This window comes from Cryptomeria japonica, chromosome 8 (genome assembly GCF_030272615.1).
Source record: "Cryptomeria japonica chromosome 8, Sugi_1.0, whole genome shotgun sequence".
Classification (NCBI taxonomy): domain Eukaryota; kingdom Viridiplantae; phylum Streptophyta; class Pinopsida; order Cupressales; family Cupressaceae; genus Cryptomeria; species Cryptomeria japonica.
Window position 1 is genome coordinate 739323291 of NC_081412.1, and position 22228 is coordinate 739345518.

At 37.3% G+C, this 22228-nt stretch overlaps 1 protein-coding gene and 1 long non-coding RNA gene across 3 annotated transcripts in view; both read right to left on the reverse strand.

Moving 5' to 3' along the window:
* Window positions 1–22228, reverse strand: part of LOC131061447 (protein SUBSTANDARD STARCH GRAIN 4, chloroplastic) — a 277450-nt gene that overhangs the window by 21072 nt on the left and 234150 nt on the right. For both annotated transcript variants that reach the window (XM_057995142.2, XM_057995140.2), the window contains one exon: window positions 6390–6659. In XM_057995142.2, the coding sequence (XP_057851125.2) occupies window positions 6390–6659 (270 nt within the window). The remainder of the gene's footprint in view (window positions 1–6389; window positions 6660–22228) is intronic.
* LOC131061450 (uncharacterized) lies at window positions 1443–4782 on the reverse strand. Its single transcript, XR_009110539.2, has 3 exons — window positions 2651–4782; window positions 1825–2522; window positions 1443–1721 (listed from the first exon to the last, which is right to left on the reverse strand). It is a non-coding gene; the product is annotated as an uncharacterized LOC131061450 (long non-coding RNA).

Below are 22228 nucleotides of genomic sequence, written 5' to 3' on the forward strand. Positions count from 1 at the left end.
TCCATCCCATCTCATCCTCATCTCAAGCATTGTTATTATAGGCATATCATTTCTAAGCATTCTAGTTTAGCATTGTTAATCATTTATTGCATCTTAGATCTACCTTAATTTGATCATTCTCTAGCATAATTGTTTTATCATATAGCATAATCATTCTCTCATTTAGCTTAATTGCATCATCATTTAGTATAATCATGCATATCATTAGCACAATTAGCTTCTTGGATCAATCTAGTTTAATCATGCATTCATCTAGCTTGCACATCATATCATTTTAAATCCTCCGTCTTGGTGTAGTCAAGTCACTGGGATTGCTCATCTAGATCTGAGAGCAAATCCACACTCGCATCTCTTAGGAGGCGATAGATCGCTTTGTCATGGTTTATCTTTCATTTGATTTCAATTTGCCAACCATGTTTGTAATGATCTATTGAGTGTTTGTGTTGCAGCTGCAGGTACCTTACTTCACACACACGACAACATGTAATCAAATGAAAGTCTTAGGCTGCATTCCCTATTAGTGACATGCCTAGTTATCTCCTGAAGCAACTACGTGCTTCTACATTTTCTATTCTTTTTAAGTTGAGTTGATCTTTGCTGCCAAAATCCAACTCATAAGTAATGAGATCCAAAACCATAAATATAACATGGACATTACTTAAAAATGTGTCCAAATATTTGGGCCATAACATTTAACTTTCATTTGTTGTGTAGTAGTATACCTCACTTGGACCAACATTTTCTGAGAAATAATATTAAATAAACTTCAAGATGATATATTTAGATGTCTTCTCTTGTTTTTTGTATTTTCAATCTAATCATTTTGGAATTCTATCTTAGTACTGAAGAGAATTCCACCCTTGTTTGGGTTTTTGATGAAACATCTGCTTAAAGGATACAGCCTTTAGTAAAAGCAATTTTGTTGATGCCAATTATTACTGTTCTTTTATAATTTATTTGAAGAGTGATTGTTGATGTGTGTATTGTTTTGTTTTCAAATATTATTTGCTAATGGTGATTACGTATGTTCATTTGCTTATTGGATATTTCGCGAGGTCAAAGTTTGATGGATTTTATTATAGAAATTCAAAATCTGGTGAACATAACAAAAACCCTTAAAATTAATTTGAAATTACCTAAGTAGCCGGTCCCGGTTCGGAATTGGATTTTTGTTCAAGATTTGGGTTTGCAAATTCGTTCATTTTTTTGGGTTCGTTTTGGATTCGTCCATACAAAAACATAAAAAAATAAAAAATATATACATATATGCAGCAGTAAATAAATAGCAAAACACACCACCATATCAATGTTTAAGTTCAAAAATAATAATGTCAACATTAACAATCAGCCTAGTCATCAAACATATCATCATCATCCTCTTGTGGCAAATTCGAAGAACAAACAGTGCCACTGGCAGTGGTACTAGCAACCTCAGCCTCGGGAGCAGCCTCATGATCACTAGGTAGCTCATAATCATCATCATCAACTCTAAGTGCATTAAGGCAGGCAATTGAATCATCCAACTCTGCATGATCTGGTTCAACATCCCAATGTTTTGCCTCCCCTTGTTTGTAGGTATTATCTTTGTGTGTTAGGAGCCTCAAGTTTGAATGCACATAGAGCAAGTCTTTTGTCTTCTTGGAATGTAGTCTATTGCGTTTTATTGAGTAGATGAAGGATTATGTGCTCCAAATCCTCTCGGATGATGATGAACTAGCAACCTATCAAGATTTTCAATTTTTAAATTACATAGTTAAGAGTTATGAATACAAATTTTAAGAATGAAGAAATTAGAAATTAGAATCTTAAGAGTTAAAAGCTTACTTGTGACAAAATTTTGATGGCGATGGGTTGTAGGTGCTGGTATATTTCTCCATGGAAGTGCCACCATTTATGAGCATCAACATTTGTCTTGTCTTCAACAACCTCAATACCACAATCATCCATGCTTGTGAAACTGATGACTTCAGCCCTCACCACAGCCTGTAATGAATTTGGAAACAATCTACAAAGGGTTGCCTTGTATCCAATAGCAACTTTATGATCTCTATATGGGGCAACTCTATTGCTACTCTTATTAAGGACCTCCCGACTATAGTACTTTGGGATCAATGCAAAGGCAAGGATATGCAAAAGTGTAGCCATTTTGTTCCATCTCTCCACCATGATTTTCTATAATTCCTTGAAGAATGTTTTTTCAGGATCTTGCTCTTTCTCATTTATGATTTTTTTTATATCCTCAATCATGGAGTCAATGCCATCATATACCTCACCCAAGCAAGGCCTATCCATGTTAGTGTATTGGAACATGCTCAATATGGGCTCAGTAAATCTCAAGAGGTACTCAACACAATCCCACCAAGAGTCATCTAGTATCATTGCCTTAATGGCAGCTGCCCTTGTACCACTAGATTGCCTCCATATGCTTCAATTAGCATTGTTACCATTCTTGACAATGCCTCTTTAACCTTCACAAGACGTCTCAAAACAATAGTGTTGGAGGCAAAACGGGTCTCAACAACCTATTTCAAAATAAATAAAAATAATAAATTAAACATCAAAATTAAAATTAAAAACTTAGAAAGTTTAATAAATAGTAAATACTAAACTAAAGTCTAAAACATATTTAACTTTAAATAATTTAACTTACCTTCAAGAGCTCCAATCTCGAGAATTGTCTAAATCATAGTTGAAAAACTTTGCGAGTACTTGCAGGACTCGCGGGTCATTTGCTCAGCCGAGTCACTCGCAGAAAGACTCACAGACATTAAAAAACAGCGTATTTAAATGTAAAATTAATACTATGAGACATGAATTTTCAATACTATGATGTTAAATTAATACTATTCTGACTTAAATAGTTTTCTATTAATATATGTTTATTCTAATATAATTAAAAAATAAATTTAATGACATTAAATTTATATAAATGTGTGCTTTTGAAGAATATTTAAAAAAATATACTTTCAAATGTTCGATAAAGTTGCTGAGTTATTGCCGATTTTTTGCGAGTCCCGAGTTTTTTAAATATTTTGTGCTTGCCAAGTCATTGCCGAGTCCGAGTTTTACAACCATGGTCTAAATACTTGTGACATATGGTGGTTCGTGATGAACATTTGGATCTCTTGGGCATCACCATACATTTGTTTGATCCACTCAACTTTAATGCCATTTTTTTGCAGCATTAGGTTGAGTGAGTGGACAGCACAAGGTGTCCAAAAAATGTGTTTATAGTGCTCCTCAACTAATAACTCGGCAGCCCTACAATTTTTTGCATTGTCTATTATCACCTGAACAACATTTTGAGGGCCAACTTGCTCAATGGCTTGGAAAAGAATGTTTGCAATGAATGGATTGTCCTTCACTTGCCCTTCACAATCCATTGCTCTCAAAAACATTGCACCTCTCGTCGACACTACAAGAACATTGACCAAAGGGCGATTTTTTGCATCTTTCCATCCATATGATACTATGGACTCACTTGTTTCGATCCATGAATCCCTCATGGGCTTCAAGGAATCCTCTACATGTTTCACCACTTTGTCCAATAAAGTGGTGCGCACCTTCTCATAACCTAGGCCCTTGAACCCCCCTTGGAGCCTCATTAATTAATCTCACCATTTTTTGCCAATATGATGAGCGAACAACATTAAATGCCAATCCATTTACATAGATACATCTAGCCATGTCTTGGTCGGCAATGACTCTAGCCTCATTGTGAAATGACATTTCCAAGGGCCCCTTTGCTCTTTTATTTGTCACCAGTTGTTCAAGAAGATGCAAGAATGGATTGCCCTCTATGGATTGTTCATTGGAAGTTGAAGCCATAGAGGCCTTTTTTGCCTTTTTACTTCTAAAACTTTCCAATGTATGAGTAATTGCAGTCCCAGCTGCTTCATCTGCTTGTCTTTGCTCTTTGTTGAGACATGGACCAGCTAGGACTCGAACTTAGGACCTTCCATACGCTGCTGGAGTGCTCTATCACTGAGCTACTGGCCCCTCTTGGACCACTCCATCGTCGGTCCGGGTGTGGCTTATTTCCAACACCAACACTATTCAATATATTTTAGTACAATAGAGTTTGCAAGCAAGGTTTTAGGTGCAGGCTGCCCTGGAAATTTTGCCCTGCCTGGACAAAACTTGATGCCTTTTTGCAGGATAAAGCACAAATGTGCTTTCACTCTACTATAAGAGCTTTTATATTCCTCTTTGTAATGGCTGCAAATCCAAATGAAACCTCCTCCACCTGGGAGTTGTTGAACCATTTCCACATATTTCCATGGTGGAGAGCCTAGGTCTGTTTTGAACCGGGAGTTCCCAGTGCTACAAGCACTTGCCACTCTATGAATGTTGAATCTATAAACATTAAACAACATACAAAGCCACAAACCAAAATGAAAAAATAAAATAAAAGTAAAACTAGAGAATTCATTAAATTTTGTAAAACAAATGCAAAGAATTTTTTTTTTTTAAAAAAATCAACAGAAACCTATCTCTTTTGGCTTTACCTTTTTTGCCTTTTTAGTGGTCAAATTTAGGGTTGGAGGGTCGAATTGACCAAAAACGTCAAAAAAAAACTTTTAAAAATTAAAAAAACTGTCAAATCCGCCCAGATTCTCCTCGGGTTCTGCCGTTGGCGCCAGAATTTGTCCAAAAGGCAGCAAAATTCTGCGCCCGGGTCCTACTGAGTGAACCCACAGGGTGAAAAGCAAACCCTAGGTGAATTTGTGGCATATTTCCTACTGAGTGAACCCACAGGGTGAAAAGCAAACCCTAGGTGAATTTGTGGCATATTTCCTACTGAGTGAACCCACAGGGTGAAAAGCAAACCCTAGGTGAATTTGTGGCATATTTCTAAAGGATCCGAATTACTAGCAAATCAATCTCGGACCCAATGAATTCTTAGAAGAATCTGGCAACATAGGAAATTACTATTAGATTTGTCTATACACAGTTTTACAATTTGCGACAATAAAATACAATGGTGAGTATTGAAGTTTTTAGTAGATATCATACACTGGAAGGAAATGTGATTTAAAATTGTTTTATCTTTTTTCTGTGAATCCAATAATGCAATGCCTCATCCCATTTTCATTGATTACCCTTAATAAAGGAAACGCTTCTAAATGTCGACTCAGGACCCCAAAGCTCAGAATCCCATGTTTGTATGATAAAAGTTTGGTTTTGTCAAGAGTGAGTAATAGCTGTCACGTAGAACTTAAAACAAATCTTGCACGTTAGTCGCTAGAGGGGGGCCCTGTTGATAATAGTGTAATCCAGTCATGAGTGTTAGTATTAACAATTGTGATCTGGAAAAGAATGGAGCTGAGTGTGCTCTCTCAATTGGACGTAGCACAAACACAATGGCACCATTCCCATGCATCAATCATCTTGCCAGTTGTTTATGTATGTCTACATTTGTGCAAGGTTTAGATTTTGGGTTTAGTTTTAAACTTAGCTTTTAGATTGATAATGAAGAAGAGTTCATTAATAATTAAATTAACCTAAATTTAGTTTTCAATTTTTAAATTAAAAATATTTGTTAATACATATAATCTTATACACTATTATTACAATCTAATACATTCAAGTTAGAATTTAATTACAATATTTTCAAATTTATGTTACTTTCAGTAATTTCAAATTATCTAAATTTTAATATTAAATTTAATATAACATATTTAAAGAGAACTTATAATTGCAGGTTTATACTATTTGAATTTAATCACGAATTTTTTTCCCAAATTTCATCAACTAACTTCCAATGTTTTTCCCACCGAACTTGAACACAAACACAAACCTTGTGACATAGGTTCTATCTACTTATATCTAAACTAATACAGTGCTCCATTGTGAGTTAGGTGTCATTTATAATTTTAGGACAATGCCAGAGACCTTAATGTTAGAGAAAACAGGAAAAATATACTTATTAATTAATAGATCAAATCTAATGATTCCAAGATAACTGCCAGTTTTTTTTCCACCAAACTTGTACACAAACACACACACCCCTTGTGACATAGCTTATATCTACTTATAAACTAATACAGTCCTTGTGAATTAGGTGTCATTTATAATTTTAGGACAATGCTAAAGACCTTAATGTTAGAGAAAACACGAAAAAACATACTTTTTGAATTGACGATCAAATCTAACAATTCCAAGATAACTTCAATTTGTTTTTACCCCGAACTTGAGCACAAACACAAACCTTGTGACATAGTTTCTATCTACTTCTATATAAACTACTACAGTGCTCCATTATAAGTTAGGTGTCATTTATAATTTTAGGGCAATGCCAAAGACCTTAATGTTAGAGAAAACGGGAAAATATACTTTTTAAATTCAAGGTCAAATCTAAAGATTCCAAGATAGAATGTGAATATTACCTGCAAGTGTTTTCCTAATTGCACTTCCACTTCGGCACCAATGGAAAGATTGGCCAGGGATTTGAATAAATCTACTGTAGGATCAAGAGAAAGTAGATTTGGAATTTGTGGAGCTGATACAAGTCTCCACCGTGCTTGCCCAAACTCTCTGCTAACTTCTATTCTTGGCATCAAATTTTCAAGAGTAGCTGCTGCCAACTTCTGGAAGGCAAGTTGGCCATCACCTTCCAACAATGATTCTGCTAACTGACTTTCAAAAACTCGAGCAGCCTGCAGTAAGACCTCTTCATTAAAACAAGTATCTTACAAACTATTTGCAGAGGAAAAAAAGGTTACAAAGATCATTCTGAGAACAACGCACACAATTCTACCTTCCATAAGAAATTATGTTCTCAGCCTCTTTTTCTAAATTCTAAGCAATCAACCATACAAATGTGGAGGGAAAAAAAGCTATTAGTTCCAATTTCCAGCAAATACAATAATCCAACAGAATAAAATCTGGGAACTGTTAATTGTTTTTTTCAAGCCATTCTCGCATTTACTTCCTGAAATGAATGAAAAATCACTTGACATTGTTCTGATATTGAAATTTATGACTAGTATTAGTTCATCTATTGTAAAATCATGTCATATATAGTGTTAGTTCCCCTTTGCAAAGGGATGTGCTTCATTCTCTATTCTAGAGTGCCAATGCTTCCACCTACATCTCCAGAATATTTATTTGAAGACAAACCTCTCTGATGCAATGATTAAGTTCACTTTGTTCCATTTGTTAGTTCTATGATTTGCACCTTTCACTGCAACACAAAAAGGAACATCATGCAATGATAAACCTCTTGTCAAATTGGAAGGGGATGCTCTTTGTAACAGAAAATAAAACAAAGCCCTAAAACATAAGGGTGGAACCTCTAGTTATTTACCAATGTACAATTTAATTCATGGGGTCTTCAATATGCATTACAAAAAGTAACTAACCAGATATCTTATAGTTCCTGAGCAAGGGCAAAAGGTTCAAGAGGACTTTCACTCAAGATGAGAAATATTTTGTCTTTTTACTTAAAGCAAACAACCTATAACAGCTATTAAATGCTATCTTTCCACCTAAAATCAGGGACCAAAGAGTGAATACAACAATAGAATTGGTTTAAACAAAGGATACACACAAGATTAAGAAAATCATATGAAAAAACTATATACAAAGCAGCAACCACACTTTAGTGAGATTAGCAATAAAAAGCCTACAATTTGTAGAGAAAGCAGCACATACACAAGATCATAAAATGTTTGATCAGTGATTTTAGCAGGAAAATAGGCATGGTAAATTCCATTCCTTACTACTAAGTGTTAATGGCACTTATTTATGAGTGTTTACAAAGTTTTCAATGATGAATAATAAAAAAACTAGCTAAAAATTCTATGCTTCAAACAGTGCTCGCACACAGTGCCAGCTTGTTATACAGTTTTGTCCACAATCAAACTTCAAATCAGGAAATCTTTAAAAAAAGAATTACTAAGGACAACTATCAACTAAAAGCTGACCTAGAAGGTCATATAAAAATAGCCATTCTAATAATAGATTTCAAAGAATATATCTTCTAAAAATTAGCAATATTCAAAAAACACAAGCTATATGTTATATGTTTAAGGACCCTCTATAAAGAAATCTTAAAAATCATACTAACCAATTTTGGTGACCTGAGTTGGATACCTTCCTCAAAAGCTTATAGTGTTTTGTACCAGAATCCTGTTAGTGATCTAAAGATCTAGGATGATCCTTGGACAATGGTGAAAGAACATGAAGAATCTACTGTAAATGAAGATGATATATAGTGGAATAGTGAAAGCAGCTGGCTTCCCTCCCGCGGTGCAATGCAAGGAGTTGATGATTGAATGTGCCAAGCATTATGATTCTCACACGAGGACAATAGTGAAAGATGTAACAGTGCTTGCCTACCTTTTAGAGACAGCCATTAGTGAAGCCTTCCACTAATCTGAGCCGAGGGATATGATCTACAAGAGCGTAGAAAGAGTTAAATCAGTTTATGATGATAATCCTGAAGCATGTTTGGAGATTATCAACAAGTATTGGCTATCGAAGAGTAGAGCAAGCAAAAGCAAGATGCCCAATAGACCACATAGAGTTGATTTCAAAGAGGAATTTGGGCATTTCAAAACTCTACTCAATCGACTTGTTGGTGCACCAAAAGCCTTCTACTTCAAGAACTGGATGTTCTTCTTCATCGAGACAAACGCCAATGGCAAAGATGCAATCAATTGGGCGAGACTCATCAGCAACAACTTGGATGTTCAACTAAGAAGACTAAACCGCACTAGGACATTCAACATGAGTTCCTATGTCATCTACTCACTTGCAAGGAATTATGAATATGCTGAGTTGATTTATAGAGGTATAGTTGGAAGAGGACCCGGAGAGATAAGAGCATGTGAAGCATATCCACAGCTACACCATCTGACAAAGCATCACTATAGGAGGGTTAATGATGCCTTCACTATGCATATCACAAGGACCCTTCAAGGCATAACCCATCAAAGGCTTTCTCTAGCACCACAAACATTGATTCAACAATATGGTGAATGGTTCTTTCAAATTTCCGAAGTTCACATATATCAGGATTCAAGGATGTCCTCCTACATACATGTTGCCACGCTCTCCGACAGACAGAATAGTGCTACTTGAGGAGTTGAGACATTTAGCAACATATGTTAAGGCATATCGGCACAAACATGGATCTAGTATTTCTTTTCCTATTTCACTTGGTGATTCAATAGAAGTTTGTCCTTCTCTACAAGTAGCTAAGAACGCCGAAGAAGATTTATCTCTCTACTCACTCATGCCATTTGCTCCTAGAGATAACTTCGATCCCTATGACAATGTAAGGAAAATAGCAAGGAAGAAGTATAGACACAAATGGTAGTTAGAAGACTATTGGATGAATGTTCAAGATGATGTAGAAGTGAAGAAAAGGATGTATTCTAGGCTACCTCTTGATTTCATTCGGAAGTGCAAGATATTTAGTGTTGTTGATCAAGCACAGGATAGTGGCAAATATCTCCAATCCACCCATGCCAAAGAAAGTAAGGAGATCAAGATCAATTGGGTTGACATGGAATTCGTAGATTTGAAGGAGTTGATGGAACAAGTCTTGGACTACGCTCGTAGATGGATAGACATTCAGCACCATAAGTTGAAAGAGCAAAATATGACCATGACATTCAACCTAGAGACAAGAGTAGATGACGAAGAAGAGGCAAGTGTAAGCGGAAGTGCTTCTCAATCAACTCATTCCAAGGGTTCGAAGAGAAAGGATGATCATAAAGAGAAAGCAGCACCAAGAAAGAAGCATAAGTCAAATTCCGGTCATCCTTCCAGCACTTCCTCCAAGCGTGAATAAGAGATGAATCAAAATGAAAGACATAAAGAGCAAAGGATTGATAAGGAATCAAGCCATGGAGTGGATGAGTCAATGGAATCTACAATTCAGAATGACAAAGGCAAAGAAAAGATATCACAAGATCAAAGGGATCACACTCCTCACATTCAAGTAAATGATGAAGTTGAAGGAGAGAAGGATGATGAGGCAACTTCCCCTCCTAGAGAAGAGTTGTTGAACAAAAAGACACAAGTGGGAGAACAAAGATCATCTATCCCTACATGGCTTAAGGAAAGGCTTGTTAAAGAGGTGATAGCAGTTGATGAAGAATCAGTATGTGACTTGGATAGCCTCCTAAGTCAGACTCAAGAAATCCCTGAAAAGAAGAAAGCCAAGATGTCTAAGGTAATAAGAGATGATTCAGGTTCCCAAAAGATACAAATAGCTACTCCGATGGTTGACAAATATGAGGATGAAATCACTACGAAATAATATGATATGGAAACTATTGATCTAGGTCCAATTAATCCGGAGCAAGCCATAGGTGATGTGAATGATTCAGTAAAGACACTCAATGATATGCTTAGAATGGAAGTAGAGAAGAATTAGAAGTTAGAAAAAGAGAAGTGCATGGAGGAACTACTTCCAACAGTTCAGGGAACCATTGAGGCAGAATGATCCAGCAATTACACCACCGCCTTTGCTTCCTGTAGGATCAGTGTATCATATGGAAAAGATAAGGAATTCCGCACAATTGATGGATACCTGGATAGAAAATTCATTCACGAAGGCGAATAAGTTCGTAAGAGATATGATGCAGACTCTTGGTAGAGTTATTAAAGTTCTCGAAGGAACTCACGCTCTCATAGAAGCCTTTGATGCATTCGTCCACACTAGAGACATTACTGTCACCATCCTAAAAGAAATGAGGAAGACATCTAGAGAAGTTTTGCGTACGTCCATTTGTGTAAACAACAAATCACATCATTCATTGAGTTTATCCATTGTAAAGTGCCATTGCAAACCTTGGAGTTGCCTTAATTGATCACACTGTTTAGCATTTGAGGTTTCCTTGTTCAAGAGAGGATAGAACACTTCGTATTTTATTTTGTGTTGGTGAGTGTCACAAAACATGCATCAATAGGGCACACCTAAAGGCACTTGTGCGCTTACAATGTAATGTCCCCATTTACTAAACGATTCATTTATCGAAGACTATTAACCTTTTTATTCTTGTAGGCCAACTAAGGTAATTTAAGGGAATAATTAATTAATTAAATTGTTAATAGTCCTAAGCTTCTCAAGGTTACTTAATTTTATTAAATTAATAGCTAAACCTTGGTTATTTTGATAGTTACTTTATTTTTTATCTCTATGAAAAATGATAAAGTGGGTTATTTTATGAACAGGAAAATGAAACAAAAGAAAATTAGAAAAAAAAAGTAATTCTCTCAAAGATGGGATATAAAAGGGGATGAGAGCCAAAAATAAATTCATTTTGGGCTTGTTCTTCTCTTGGAGAGATTTGAGATCTTTTTCTTTAAATTCAGCAAACCCTAGAACGAAAACCCCGGGGATTCTTGGTTGATTGGACGAAAAAGCATTTCAGCCAACCTTGGTAAATTTGCATAGGATTCACGGGGGCATTTATTGGATTGGATTGGCTTCAGTGGTGCAAAATTCCTCCCTAGCTAATTTGCAGGTGATATCATACAAGTTTCACAGAGAAGCATAATCGAAAGGAGATTATATAACTTGTGAAGTCTTGCAGGTAAGACAAATTATTGGAATATTCGCAAGAGGCTTACAGAAAGTGCTTGGATGCCATTGATAATAATGAAGACATTGCTAGTGGGCAGTTTGCAGAATTCAGCGAGTTGGAAAAATAGTATTCCTTGTGCTGACCACCATACATCATATCAGCTAGGCATAAAGTTTGTCTCCATTCTTGGGTGCCAAATTTGTTTATCAATGGGCATTAATGTCAATATATTTGTGAGTAAGTTTCAACTGTTCTTAAGCAAAAAACTCAAAAATATTGAATGGTTTTCAACAAAGATGAAAAAATCGGGTAAAAATCATTCAAATCGTGATTAATCGCGCATCATTTGCCCTGCCGATTTAATCGGCTGAAAAATCGCAGACAATTTTTTGTTTAAAATCGAGTTATTCGTAGGTTAAAAATTGCGAGTTAACTATTAAAAATCACGTAAAAAAAAGCGAATCATTTTTCATTTTTTTTTACGCAACCCTAAAACCAACAGGAAAAGTGAAATACGCTTTTCGACGACTGCATTTTTCGTACCTCCCAAACACGCGAGCGACAACTACATTTTTTTTTTCCCTAAACACGCCAACGACTCCAGCAATCGATGGCATTCAGAGTCCAGACGCTTAACAACCAAAAATAGCTGATTGAGCCATTGAGGTTTTTATATTTTTTGCTCTTTTTTTTCCATAGTTTCCAAGCTGAGGACCAATTGCTTGAGTTGATGTTTATAGTTTATATGTCTAAGTTGAGGGCCACGGCTTGTGTATCATCCGTAAACAACCAACTTGTGGCTGATTTAGTGAGTGGTTCTAGGTTTGAATTGTTATTGTTTAGAGTTAACAGAAAACTAAACAAGAATGACTGGATGTGATGCCAGAAACTATACCACTTTCTAGCATCACATCCAGTCATTCTTGTTTAGTTTTTTGTTAACTCAAAACAAATATTAGTTTTTCCTAATATATAAAAAAATTTGAATGAACAGATATTAGTTTTTCCTTATTTAGTATGGCTTGCATTTCTCCACATTATTGGCAGATGTGGAAAATTGGAAATTCAACAAATTTAACTATGAAAAAAGCATAGAAAACCATGCCTTTTTCTCAATAATCTGATCATAGATAAATCAGTTTTCAGCACAATATGTGATTGTGATTTAAGAGTGCTTTTAGTTAGATTATCTGGATTCTAATTAGCTAGTGGCTTTTTCTCAATAATTAGATTTCTTTTGGTCTCTTTTCCTAGGTTTCTTTCGAAAATTTATAAAAGACAATGACTTCTGCAACTAGAGGTGGTGCAACTGGAGGTGGTGGTAGAAAGAGGGATCCTTTGTGGAAACATGGCACACTAGGTGCAGTGGCAAGAGAGGTTATTTTTAACCATCGCATGAAAACTATGACCGGTGGCATACACCAACTCAAATATCACCTTGCACAGATCACTAGACAGAATATTACGATATGTGAGAATTGTCTTGAAGAGGTTTAGAGGGAGGCAAAAACAAGGCTTTCAGAATATAACCAAAACAAGGCAGACAAAAAGAGGACAGCAGAGGCAATGGCAGCCCCAATGAGAGATCTCAGTTCTGCAGGGTCAAGAAATATTGGGGTGGGCAGCAATATGTCTAGTTTTTTCATTCCTCGTAACACTCCTGGTGCGCAACCTGGATTGTTAGGTACTTCATGGAATAAGGAAGTGCATCAACAGACAAAGGTGGCATTGGCTAGATTTTGGTATTACAACAATATTTTGTTTAGTATTCTTGATAGTCCATATTGGGAGCAATTGGTTAGTGCATTGACCATCTTAGGTAAGGGGTTCAAGTCCCCAAGTCATTATGAGTTGAGTGGGCCATTATTGCAGAATGAGGTCCAAAGCACACATCAGCTAGTGGAACAACAAAGGAGGATTTGGGAAAGGAATGGCTGCACCATTTTATTTGATGGGTGGACGCTAGGAATAGACACTCATCAACTTTCTAGTTGCTTCAGGGGGACAGGTGGTCTCTTGCCAAAGGGCATATATGATGAAGAGGTGTGACCTGTCCTTCACATTGAGAGATATAAAGGAAAACAATCAAAAGCATCCAGGGACATCACCATGGATCAGATCAGATCAGAGCTGTTATTAAGTTATAGGAAGCAACATCCTTGTTCTTGGTAGAAGGACACGGAGGGGAAGGATATGGCATTAAGTTTAGAATAATATCAATCAGCAAGAAGAAGAAGAATACAAGCAAGGTTGCAACCATTCGCACAACAGTCTGAATTCTATGATAATATAATAATTTATTATGAAAAGAGAAAATGCATTAGCAGACCCAAGGCAGCATAAAATAAATATATAAAGAGATCAAAATTGCTGTCTAAGACAAACACCAAACCATAAATAATATTAATGATAATTCGATTAATTTATAATCTAACAGATACCTGGAATGCACGGTTTATTATCATGTGACAGCAAATTAATTAAGAGAATAATCAGTTGCTAATAGATGTAAAAGGGTGCAAGGAAAGTGGCAGTTATGAACAGCCAAGAGTCATGTCTTTTGCAACATGACTTTCATTGCCATTGAATAGTATATAAGTCAATCGTTCCAACTTGAAGGAAGGGCAGCGATAACTCTGGCTCTCAAACATTCAGTGAAATTGATTTATAGTTGCAAACAACATACGGCCAGGTATGTGGCATCACTTATACCAGCAACCTAGCATCAACACCAAGGATATTAGTTAAGTCTGCAGAAGCAGGGATTGAGGTACGTAGCAGCCTTATATGATAAATTATATGATACATATCCATAAGTAAATATCCGTTACAATCGATTCCAAACTGGATATGTTTGTAAATACAGTAGCATTATTTATTTAGATTTATTCCATATGAGATGTATGCACTTGAAGAAGTGGTTAAATCCAAAGATGAAAAACTCTTAATCCGCAATAAATCTTTTGGCCCAAAATTTTAAAAAATTGGGACTAAGCAAAAAATGGGGAAAAAATCGGCAAATTTATCGAACATTTGAAAATATATAATTTCTTAAAATATATGAAAAAAACACATATATACACTAAATTTATAGAACATAATAACATATTGCCGATTTCTGCAATATATAAATCATAATTTGAATCAAATACATAACATATACCAAAAAACAAGTGAAAAAAGTAAAAAATAAATAAATATAAAGTAAATAAAAAAAGTGGAAAAGCAAAAGACTCATTGAATAAATTTACCATAATAACTTTTATCGGAATGTCAAACTTCTTAAGCCCATTTCCAAAGTAAATTGTGGTGCTTTATTAAACTAGTGGATTCCACAATAAAAAATTGTCTACAGCCGTGCAGGGAGGCTTCAATATTTTTTAACAGAGTTTTGCCGAAACTTTTAACATTATATCTTCACAAATTTCTCTCATTTATATTTCGATTACTTATCTATATTCACGAATATATTAGGCATAGCAAAAGTTTTTCTTTTCTTTTCTCCAGCATTCGCATGCCCTTTCTCCCTCCCGTCAACATTCGAGTGCCTTGTCTCCTGCGCGCGTAAAACCACTTACTTTCAGGGATCAAAAGAAATGCATATCGCGATAAAACTTTAGGGTTTCACTTAAAAACGAAATAACTTTTTTTCAACTACAATTTTCCACCATTTTTTTGTGATTTTTTCTCCAAAATTGTTGACGAATTTTTCAGTGATTTAATCGTTGCCATTTTTAACTAGCAATAAATCGTGACTCAGACTATTTAAAGGCGATTTTTTCATCCTTGGTTCAATCTATTTGTTTCATCTTATGGGAAGAGGATAGAGGTGTAATCCAGTGGTGACGAGGGGTTCACAAGTGGTCATAAGAACTCTTGGAGTCAAGGAACCAATTACACTCTCTATACCAAACTCACAGGATGATGTGTGTATAGGTAATGGGCTTGGAGGGACAGCAACATGGGCCGCCAATTATCATTTAAGGGCAACGATTCTGATCATTGCAAAGAGCAACATGATTTCCATTCAAGCAAGGTGAATTTGTCATTATTAGGACCAATCAATTCACCTTAAAAGATCAACAAATTCATTATTGCGAAATAGCAAACTTACACCTCCAAAAGGAAGCAATCAACATTAACAGTCAACGAATTCAAGGCTCAACATCAGTAATTACCAGCACTGTCACAATGATAATACATTGAGATAAGGGCAATTTCGCCAAGTTGAAGATAGATTTGAGGTTACCAATCAGTTAGAAACTCATTTATAGGTAGAGAATGGCAGCCCCCAAGATAGGAGCAATCTCAAGCCAAACCCTCATCAAGGAGGACTCGAGAGGAGTGATGCCTGAAACGAAGATCACATCATTTTGGAGCGCAATGTAGGAGACACTAATCTTGGCCAAATTGGCATGAAGAAGTTCCAAGGTCCATTATACACAAGTAGGCCATCTGGATTCTCAAAGAAGAAGATTGAAAGGAGGATAGTACATGCAGTTGGCTTCCTTCCAGCCATCCAATGCAATGATTCGATAGTTGAGTGTGCTAGACACTATGATGCCAACACAAGGACAATAAAAGCCCCCGATGGCAAAGTACTTGCCTACCTATCCGAAGGACCGAAACAACCATTAGTGAAGCCTTACACACACCGAATTACAAGGGCATGGTCTGCAAGAGCAAAGAAGGAGCACAAGCTATCTATGATGATGATCCCAAAAGATGCTTATTCATAATTAACAACTATTGGGTATTGAAGAGAAAGCCTGGCATATCCAAGGTTCCCACCAAGCTACACAATACCGATTTTAAGGAAGAGTTTGGTGATTTGATCACTCTACTCAACCAAGTTACTAGAAGTTATCAAGCATTTCAATATGAGAATTGGATGTTTTATTTCATGGGAGCAGTGTCAACTATAAGAGAAAAGATCAACTGGGCAAGAATCGAAAGTAACAACCTTTTGTCCGTCATACATGCTACCACGCTATCTTACTCACAAGATGATATTGTTGGAGTTGGTCAGATAGTTGGTCACTTATGAAAATGTTCAAAAGAACAGACAAAAGATGGGAATTGCTTTCCCTATCTCAACTGGACAATCACTAGAAGTGTGTCCATCCCTACAGGCAGTTGACAAGTCAAAGGAAGAGTTGAGATCCTATTCCCTCATTCCATATCTATCTAGAGAAAACTTTGATCCACATGGCAACATGAGAAGAGCTAATGGCAGAAGGCACAAGCATTAGTTGCAATTAGAGGATTATTGGATGAATGCTTAATAAGTTTTTGAGATAAGGAGGAAGATGTGTTCTAGGCTACCGATTGACATCGTCAAGATGTGCAAAGTTGTCAACATTTCAGGTCAAGCACAAGATAGTGGAAAGTGTCCCCAACCCGCTTATGAAGGAGAGAGATAAAAAAGTAGAAGTCAATTGGATTGATGTTGAGATCACTGATTTGAAAGATTTGATGAAACCAGTCTTAGCCTACACACGAGAATGGGTAGACATTGAAACTCAAAAGTTGAAGGGCCAGAATGTACAATTGACATTTGATTTGATGGGAGACTCCAATTCATCCAATCAGGAGTCAGCAAGTAACAACATGAGGGAAAGTACCGCATAGTCAACTCACTCTAGAGGCTCAAAGAGGAAAGGAAGTCATAAGGATCAACACACAAAAGGCATAAATCAAGTTCAAGTCGTCTGTCTACTAGTAGATCATCCATTCATGAAGCAGAAATGAAGAAAGCAACTGCTAAGGAAAGTTAACCACCCAAGGGAAGCATAGATCATGGTGTGAATGACTCCATGGAATCTACAATTCAAGACAATAGGTCTGAAAAGACAAATAAAGGGAAGCAACCTCAAGTATAGGACAATCTAGCACCACAAGAGCAAGCCAACAACAAAGTAAGCGAAGATGTATATGTGGATATAAAAGGTGAAGATGATGAGATAACTTGTACACCCCGAGAGGATCAACAACTCAAGGAGGTGCATGTAGCAAAAGAAAGATCCGCTATCCCAGCATGGCTTAGGGAGAGATTGTTAAAGCAAGTAATAGTAGTAGAGGAAGAGCCTATAAATGATTGGGATAGCTTCCTAAACAAAACAGAAGAGACAGTTGAAAAGAAGAAAGCCACCAAGATGTCATAGATTAAGAGGGATGATACAGGATCTCGAGTTATAAAAATTGCCACTCCAAGAGTAGAAAAACCAGCAAATGAGTATGACTTGGAGACAATTGACTTAGGACCTCCAACTACCGAGCAGGCAATGGAGGATTTGAATCACACAGAGAAGACAATGCATGATATGTTGAAGATTTTAGTAGAGAAAAATAAGAAGCTCGAGCGAGGTGAATGCCTTGAGGAACTATTTCCAGCAGCTCAAAGAACCAGTAAGGCAAAATGATCCTTCAAGCACGCCTCCACCATTGCTCCTTCCAGAATCAGTTGATAATTTAGAGGAAATGAGGACTTCGAATCACCTATTGAAGAATTGGGCAAATAAGTCCTTCAATAAGGCAAATGCATTTGTGAAAGAACTAGTAAGGATATTTGACAAAGTTTCAGGCGTTCTTGACAAGACCCAAGTCTTCATGGCTGCTTGTGATGTTTTCACTTTCACCAAAGATTATACCATGCCAAGACTACAAGCAATGATGAGTTTACCCAAGCAGACTAAGGAAGAAGTGATGAAAGAAGGACAATCATGCGATTTCCAGCGTTGGTATAGCTTGTTGCAAATAAAAAAAGTCGTGTTTGAAGATATCAACAATGGTTGCACTCAAGTGGAAAATGCAATAAATGTGATACATGATAAAATTGTGGAAGTAGCCAAAATCATACTTGGGAAGAAAATGAATGAAGAAATAAATGTTGATATTGATCAACTAATTGAGAGCGTAAAATTCATATTCCTTGGGACAGCCGGTTCACCTTCAAAGAAGCAGCTGGAAGACATACACGCATTCATGGTACTTGCTAGCAAGACTATGGATTTTGAGCCAAGATGGGAGAAGACATTTGCCACTGTCTTGGATGAGGTGAGCTTCCTATAAGATAAATTGAAAGTCATGCCTACTGCTCCAATAAGTGAGATTGAAAGCACAATATCCACAATCGTTGAATTTGCAACAAAAGAAAGAGATAAGGGAAACAAGCTTCTAGAAGAAAGTTTGTTATGAGCCCATGTGGCGTCTAATTTCTCATTGGAGGATTTTTCCTCTAAGTTTATGCCAATTGGCTAAAATTACATAATTTGCAATATATTAGGTATTTTGTTGTAACAAACCGTAATTAGGGTTTGGGTAGTGTTGATGTGTTTTTTATGCACATAACAATATAGAATAAATTACCAAAGTAATTTACCCTCTCTTGAACAAAATCACCTCAGATGCTAAGAATGAGATCAACTAAAATGATTCCAAGGTTTCTACATGTCAGGTCTTGACGAGTGGGTAAGTTCAGTGGTTGATGTGAATTGCTATGTTTCACTTTGGGGATTTACGCAAATGTTTGGATTATCATGAATGATGCGGAATAGGTGTGCTGACAACTTAAGATTTATCAATAGGGCTCTGGATTTACTTCTTATTAAAAAAAGGGGAAAAAGAATAGGGTTCAGGAAATCTATTCTAATCCTAAGAATGTAGGGAATGATGAATGGATTTAGTGGAATCAAACCAAGCAAGGTCTCACAATCAGGTATTGACACAAGCTTAGTGCAATCATCTAAGGTATACTTAATGATTTTCAAACTATTACCATCAAACGAAGACACCATCCAAGTTGATGCTTGTCAACGGACACATAATAGTTGAAGTTATGCTTACTCAAACTCCAGTTGACCACACAAGGCGCACTTACCAGCGGAAAGAGGCTAGTGGTATGGATTAAGGATTCCACACAAATATACTCAACAAATCTTTCATTCAATCTAACATACATGAAAATAAATTCTAATCTAACTTGGAGGAATTGAGAACCACGAATGCAAATACAACATTTGAAGGGCAAAATCACCAACAATTGAACAATGATTAGGATTCAAATAGTTGCAGCATATACCAACAATTCTACAAAAACCAATGTTCAACAGGTGTTGGGGACGGGGGGACGGGGGGGACGCGTTTCCGGGACGAGGGGACCAAGGGCCTAAATTTGGGGACGGCGAGGGGACGGTGGGGTGGTGGTGCTCATATACTTGTACATATACATATAGTACTTGAAAAACTAGTTTTGAAAAGATGTATGACAGTATTACAATGTAAGAATTACATTTCAAATGAGACTATAGGAAATTTGAAATACTAAATCTAAATACCAAGATTTCTAAGTTGTGTTGTTATATGGAGCCTAATCAAACTCGGAGGTTAAATTTTCCCTACTTCTATCGACGCGGTTTCCCCCTATATTTTTCAACGGGGGTTTGGGGGCAGCGCCCCCAAGTTGGGTGTTATTTTTCTATTGGCCCACGTCTAATTAGAGTTACCCCTTAACCCTCAAAAAACTTAAAAACTCACCTTTTTTTAAAATTTTAATTTTAAACATTGCATATAAGTGGGGGCGACAGGAGACGTCTGGGCGTCTCCCCGTCCTTGGAGAGACGTCTGCACGTCTCTTGAAGGACGGGAAGATGCCCAAACGTCTCCCAAGGGGACGTGGAGGCGTCTCCCTGGGAGACGCGGGGACGCGGGGACGTCTCCGCATCCCGGCGGCGCTTGGGTGGCAGTGGCGGGACGGCGGGGGACGTCGCGTCCCCGTCCCCCCGTCCCCGAGACGTTTCTAACGGGGGGACGCGCCCAAAAAGGGGGGGGACGCGTCCCCGTGGAACACTGACAAAAACTCTCTTACAAATGAGAGACAAAGGGGCATATATAGAGTCTCTTACAAAATGGATGGCCCAGATTGATCTAAGATCAACGGTCGAGATCATGCCAACAAAACCCTAGAATTGTCCTAATTAGGGTTACATCAAAAATGGTGCCACCAACATATGGCCCAATAGAAAGATACCTAGTCATCATATAGGGAATCTTCTAGAAGATTCCTCCCTGCATCTCTCTCTCTTAGCATACTCCAAGAATCTAGCCAAAACTAAATCTAACTCCTCCATGGAAATGATAGGCAAGGTATCCTGCTGTAAATCAATCACATCCAATGAATCCGAGCAAGCATTCAAAGTGTTCTCCCATTCAGGCATGAGCTTCTGTGAATTATGAACATGAATCAACAAAGAGACCAAGTCATCTATCTGACTCTTCTGCAAAGAGTCCAACTGGCAAAAATACATAAATTTTATCTTGTCTCTTAATTCGGCTAAGTGTAAACCACTAGCATTACTAACATCAACACCCAATAATTCCTCAATCGAGGCAAGGATCTTCATTTGAATGTCCTGAATTAATCCTTCCATCTCCATACAGCTCGATTGGGCGTTCTCATAAGCTGATTTCTTCAAAGCTAGTGCGCAATACCAACCATGGAAATTATATATGTCTCCACTGTGCACAATGTTCTCGCTGACCAAAATGGAATTAGGAACCTTCTTCAATGCCAAGAGGCGTGGAATAGTCTTCTCTTGGATAGGCCGGAATTCTTCCCAAACTCCCTCCAAATACTGGATCCTGAATACAAGCGTTGTTGTCTTATCATATTCTTGGACAAACTAAGTAAGGAAATCATCTGCCTTCTTTCTTGTGCTTTCAATCCATTTTTCCACCTCTAAGTGTGTACCCCTCGCTACCTCGCAGTGTGAATGTATTCCATGGTCAACTGCAATAGGGGAAATAAGGGTGGGATCTCCACGCCTTGTCCTTGCAATATACTCTCTGAGTCTAATATTTTCTTCTTTGTATCTTTCATTCTCTGCAATCGTTGTGTCTAACTTTGCATTGATTGCTTGGAGGTTGTCACCAATCTCCTGAAATTCCTGCCCTGCGGATGGACGACCAAGGGCAACTGAAGTGATCTGGAAATCCATGGGAGTAGCAGTGTCCACTGTCACGCCGGCTCTAGGAACAGCAATCTGCGCAATCTGCATTCCCGTCTCATCTCTAGCTATGTGCGACAAAATCTCCGCTCTCTTGGGCTCCTTCTTCTTAGCACTCCTAGCTAGGTAGTCATCAATATCCTCAATAGGCTGTACTTCTATCATTTGTTTACTTTTTTCCATACTCTTCCTCAACCATTCAAGAATAGCGGTCATCTCTATACCATCATCAAGACATATTTCTCGATCAAGGTCCTTCAGTGCCGAGATAACTTCATCATTATCATCAAGATTATTCCTAGTCCAATCATATACATCATTTCCCAAACTAACTTCCAAAAGGACAGTAGGGGATCCCGGCTGGTCATCATTCTCATCAAGAGGTGTAGATGTTGTTGTGGCATGAAATTCCTGAGTATTCTCTGGTAGTATCACTGTGTTGGAACACTGCTGAGTCTCCTTATTCTATTCTGTTACTTCAATCACTTCGATTGATGAGACACTGGGAGGGGGTGAAGGAATGATAGTTTTCTGTTTCTTCTTCACATCCTCAATCTTCTTCCCTCTAGCCTTGACTTCTCCAGGCATGTTCTTCCTTCTCTTGGGAGCTTGACTTTCTTTGTCTGCATGAATCCTGACATCACTAACAGTCCTCTGATCATCCTCGGAAGTAGACTCTTC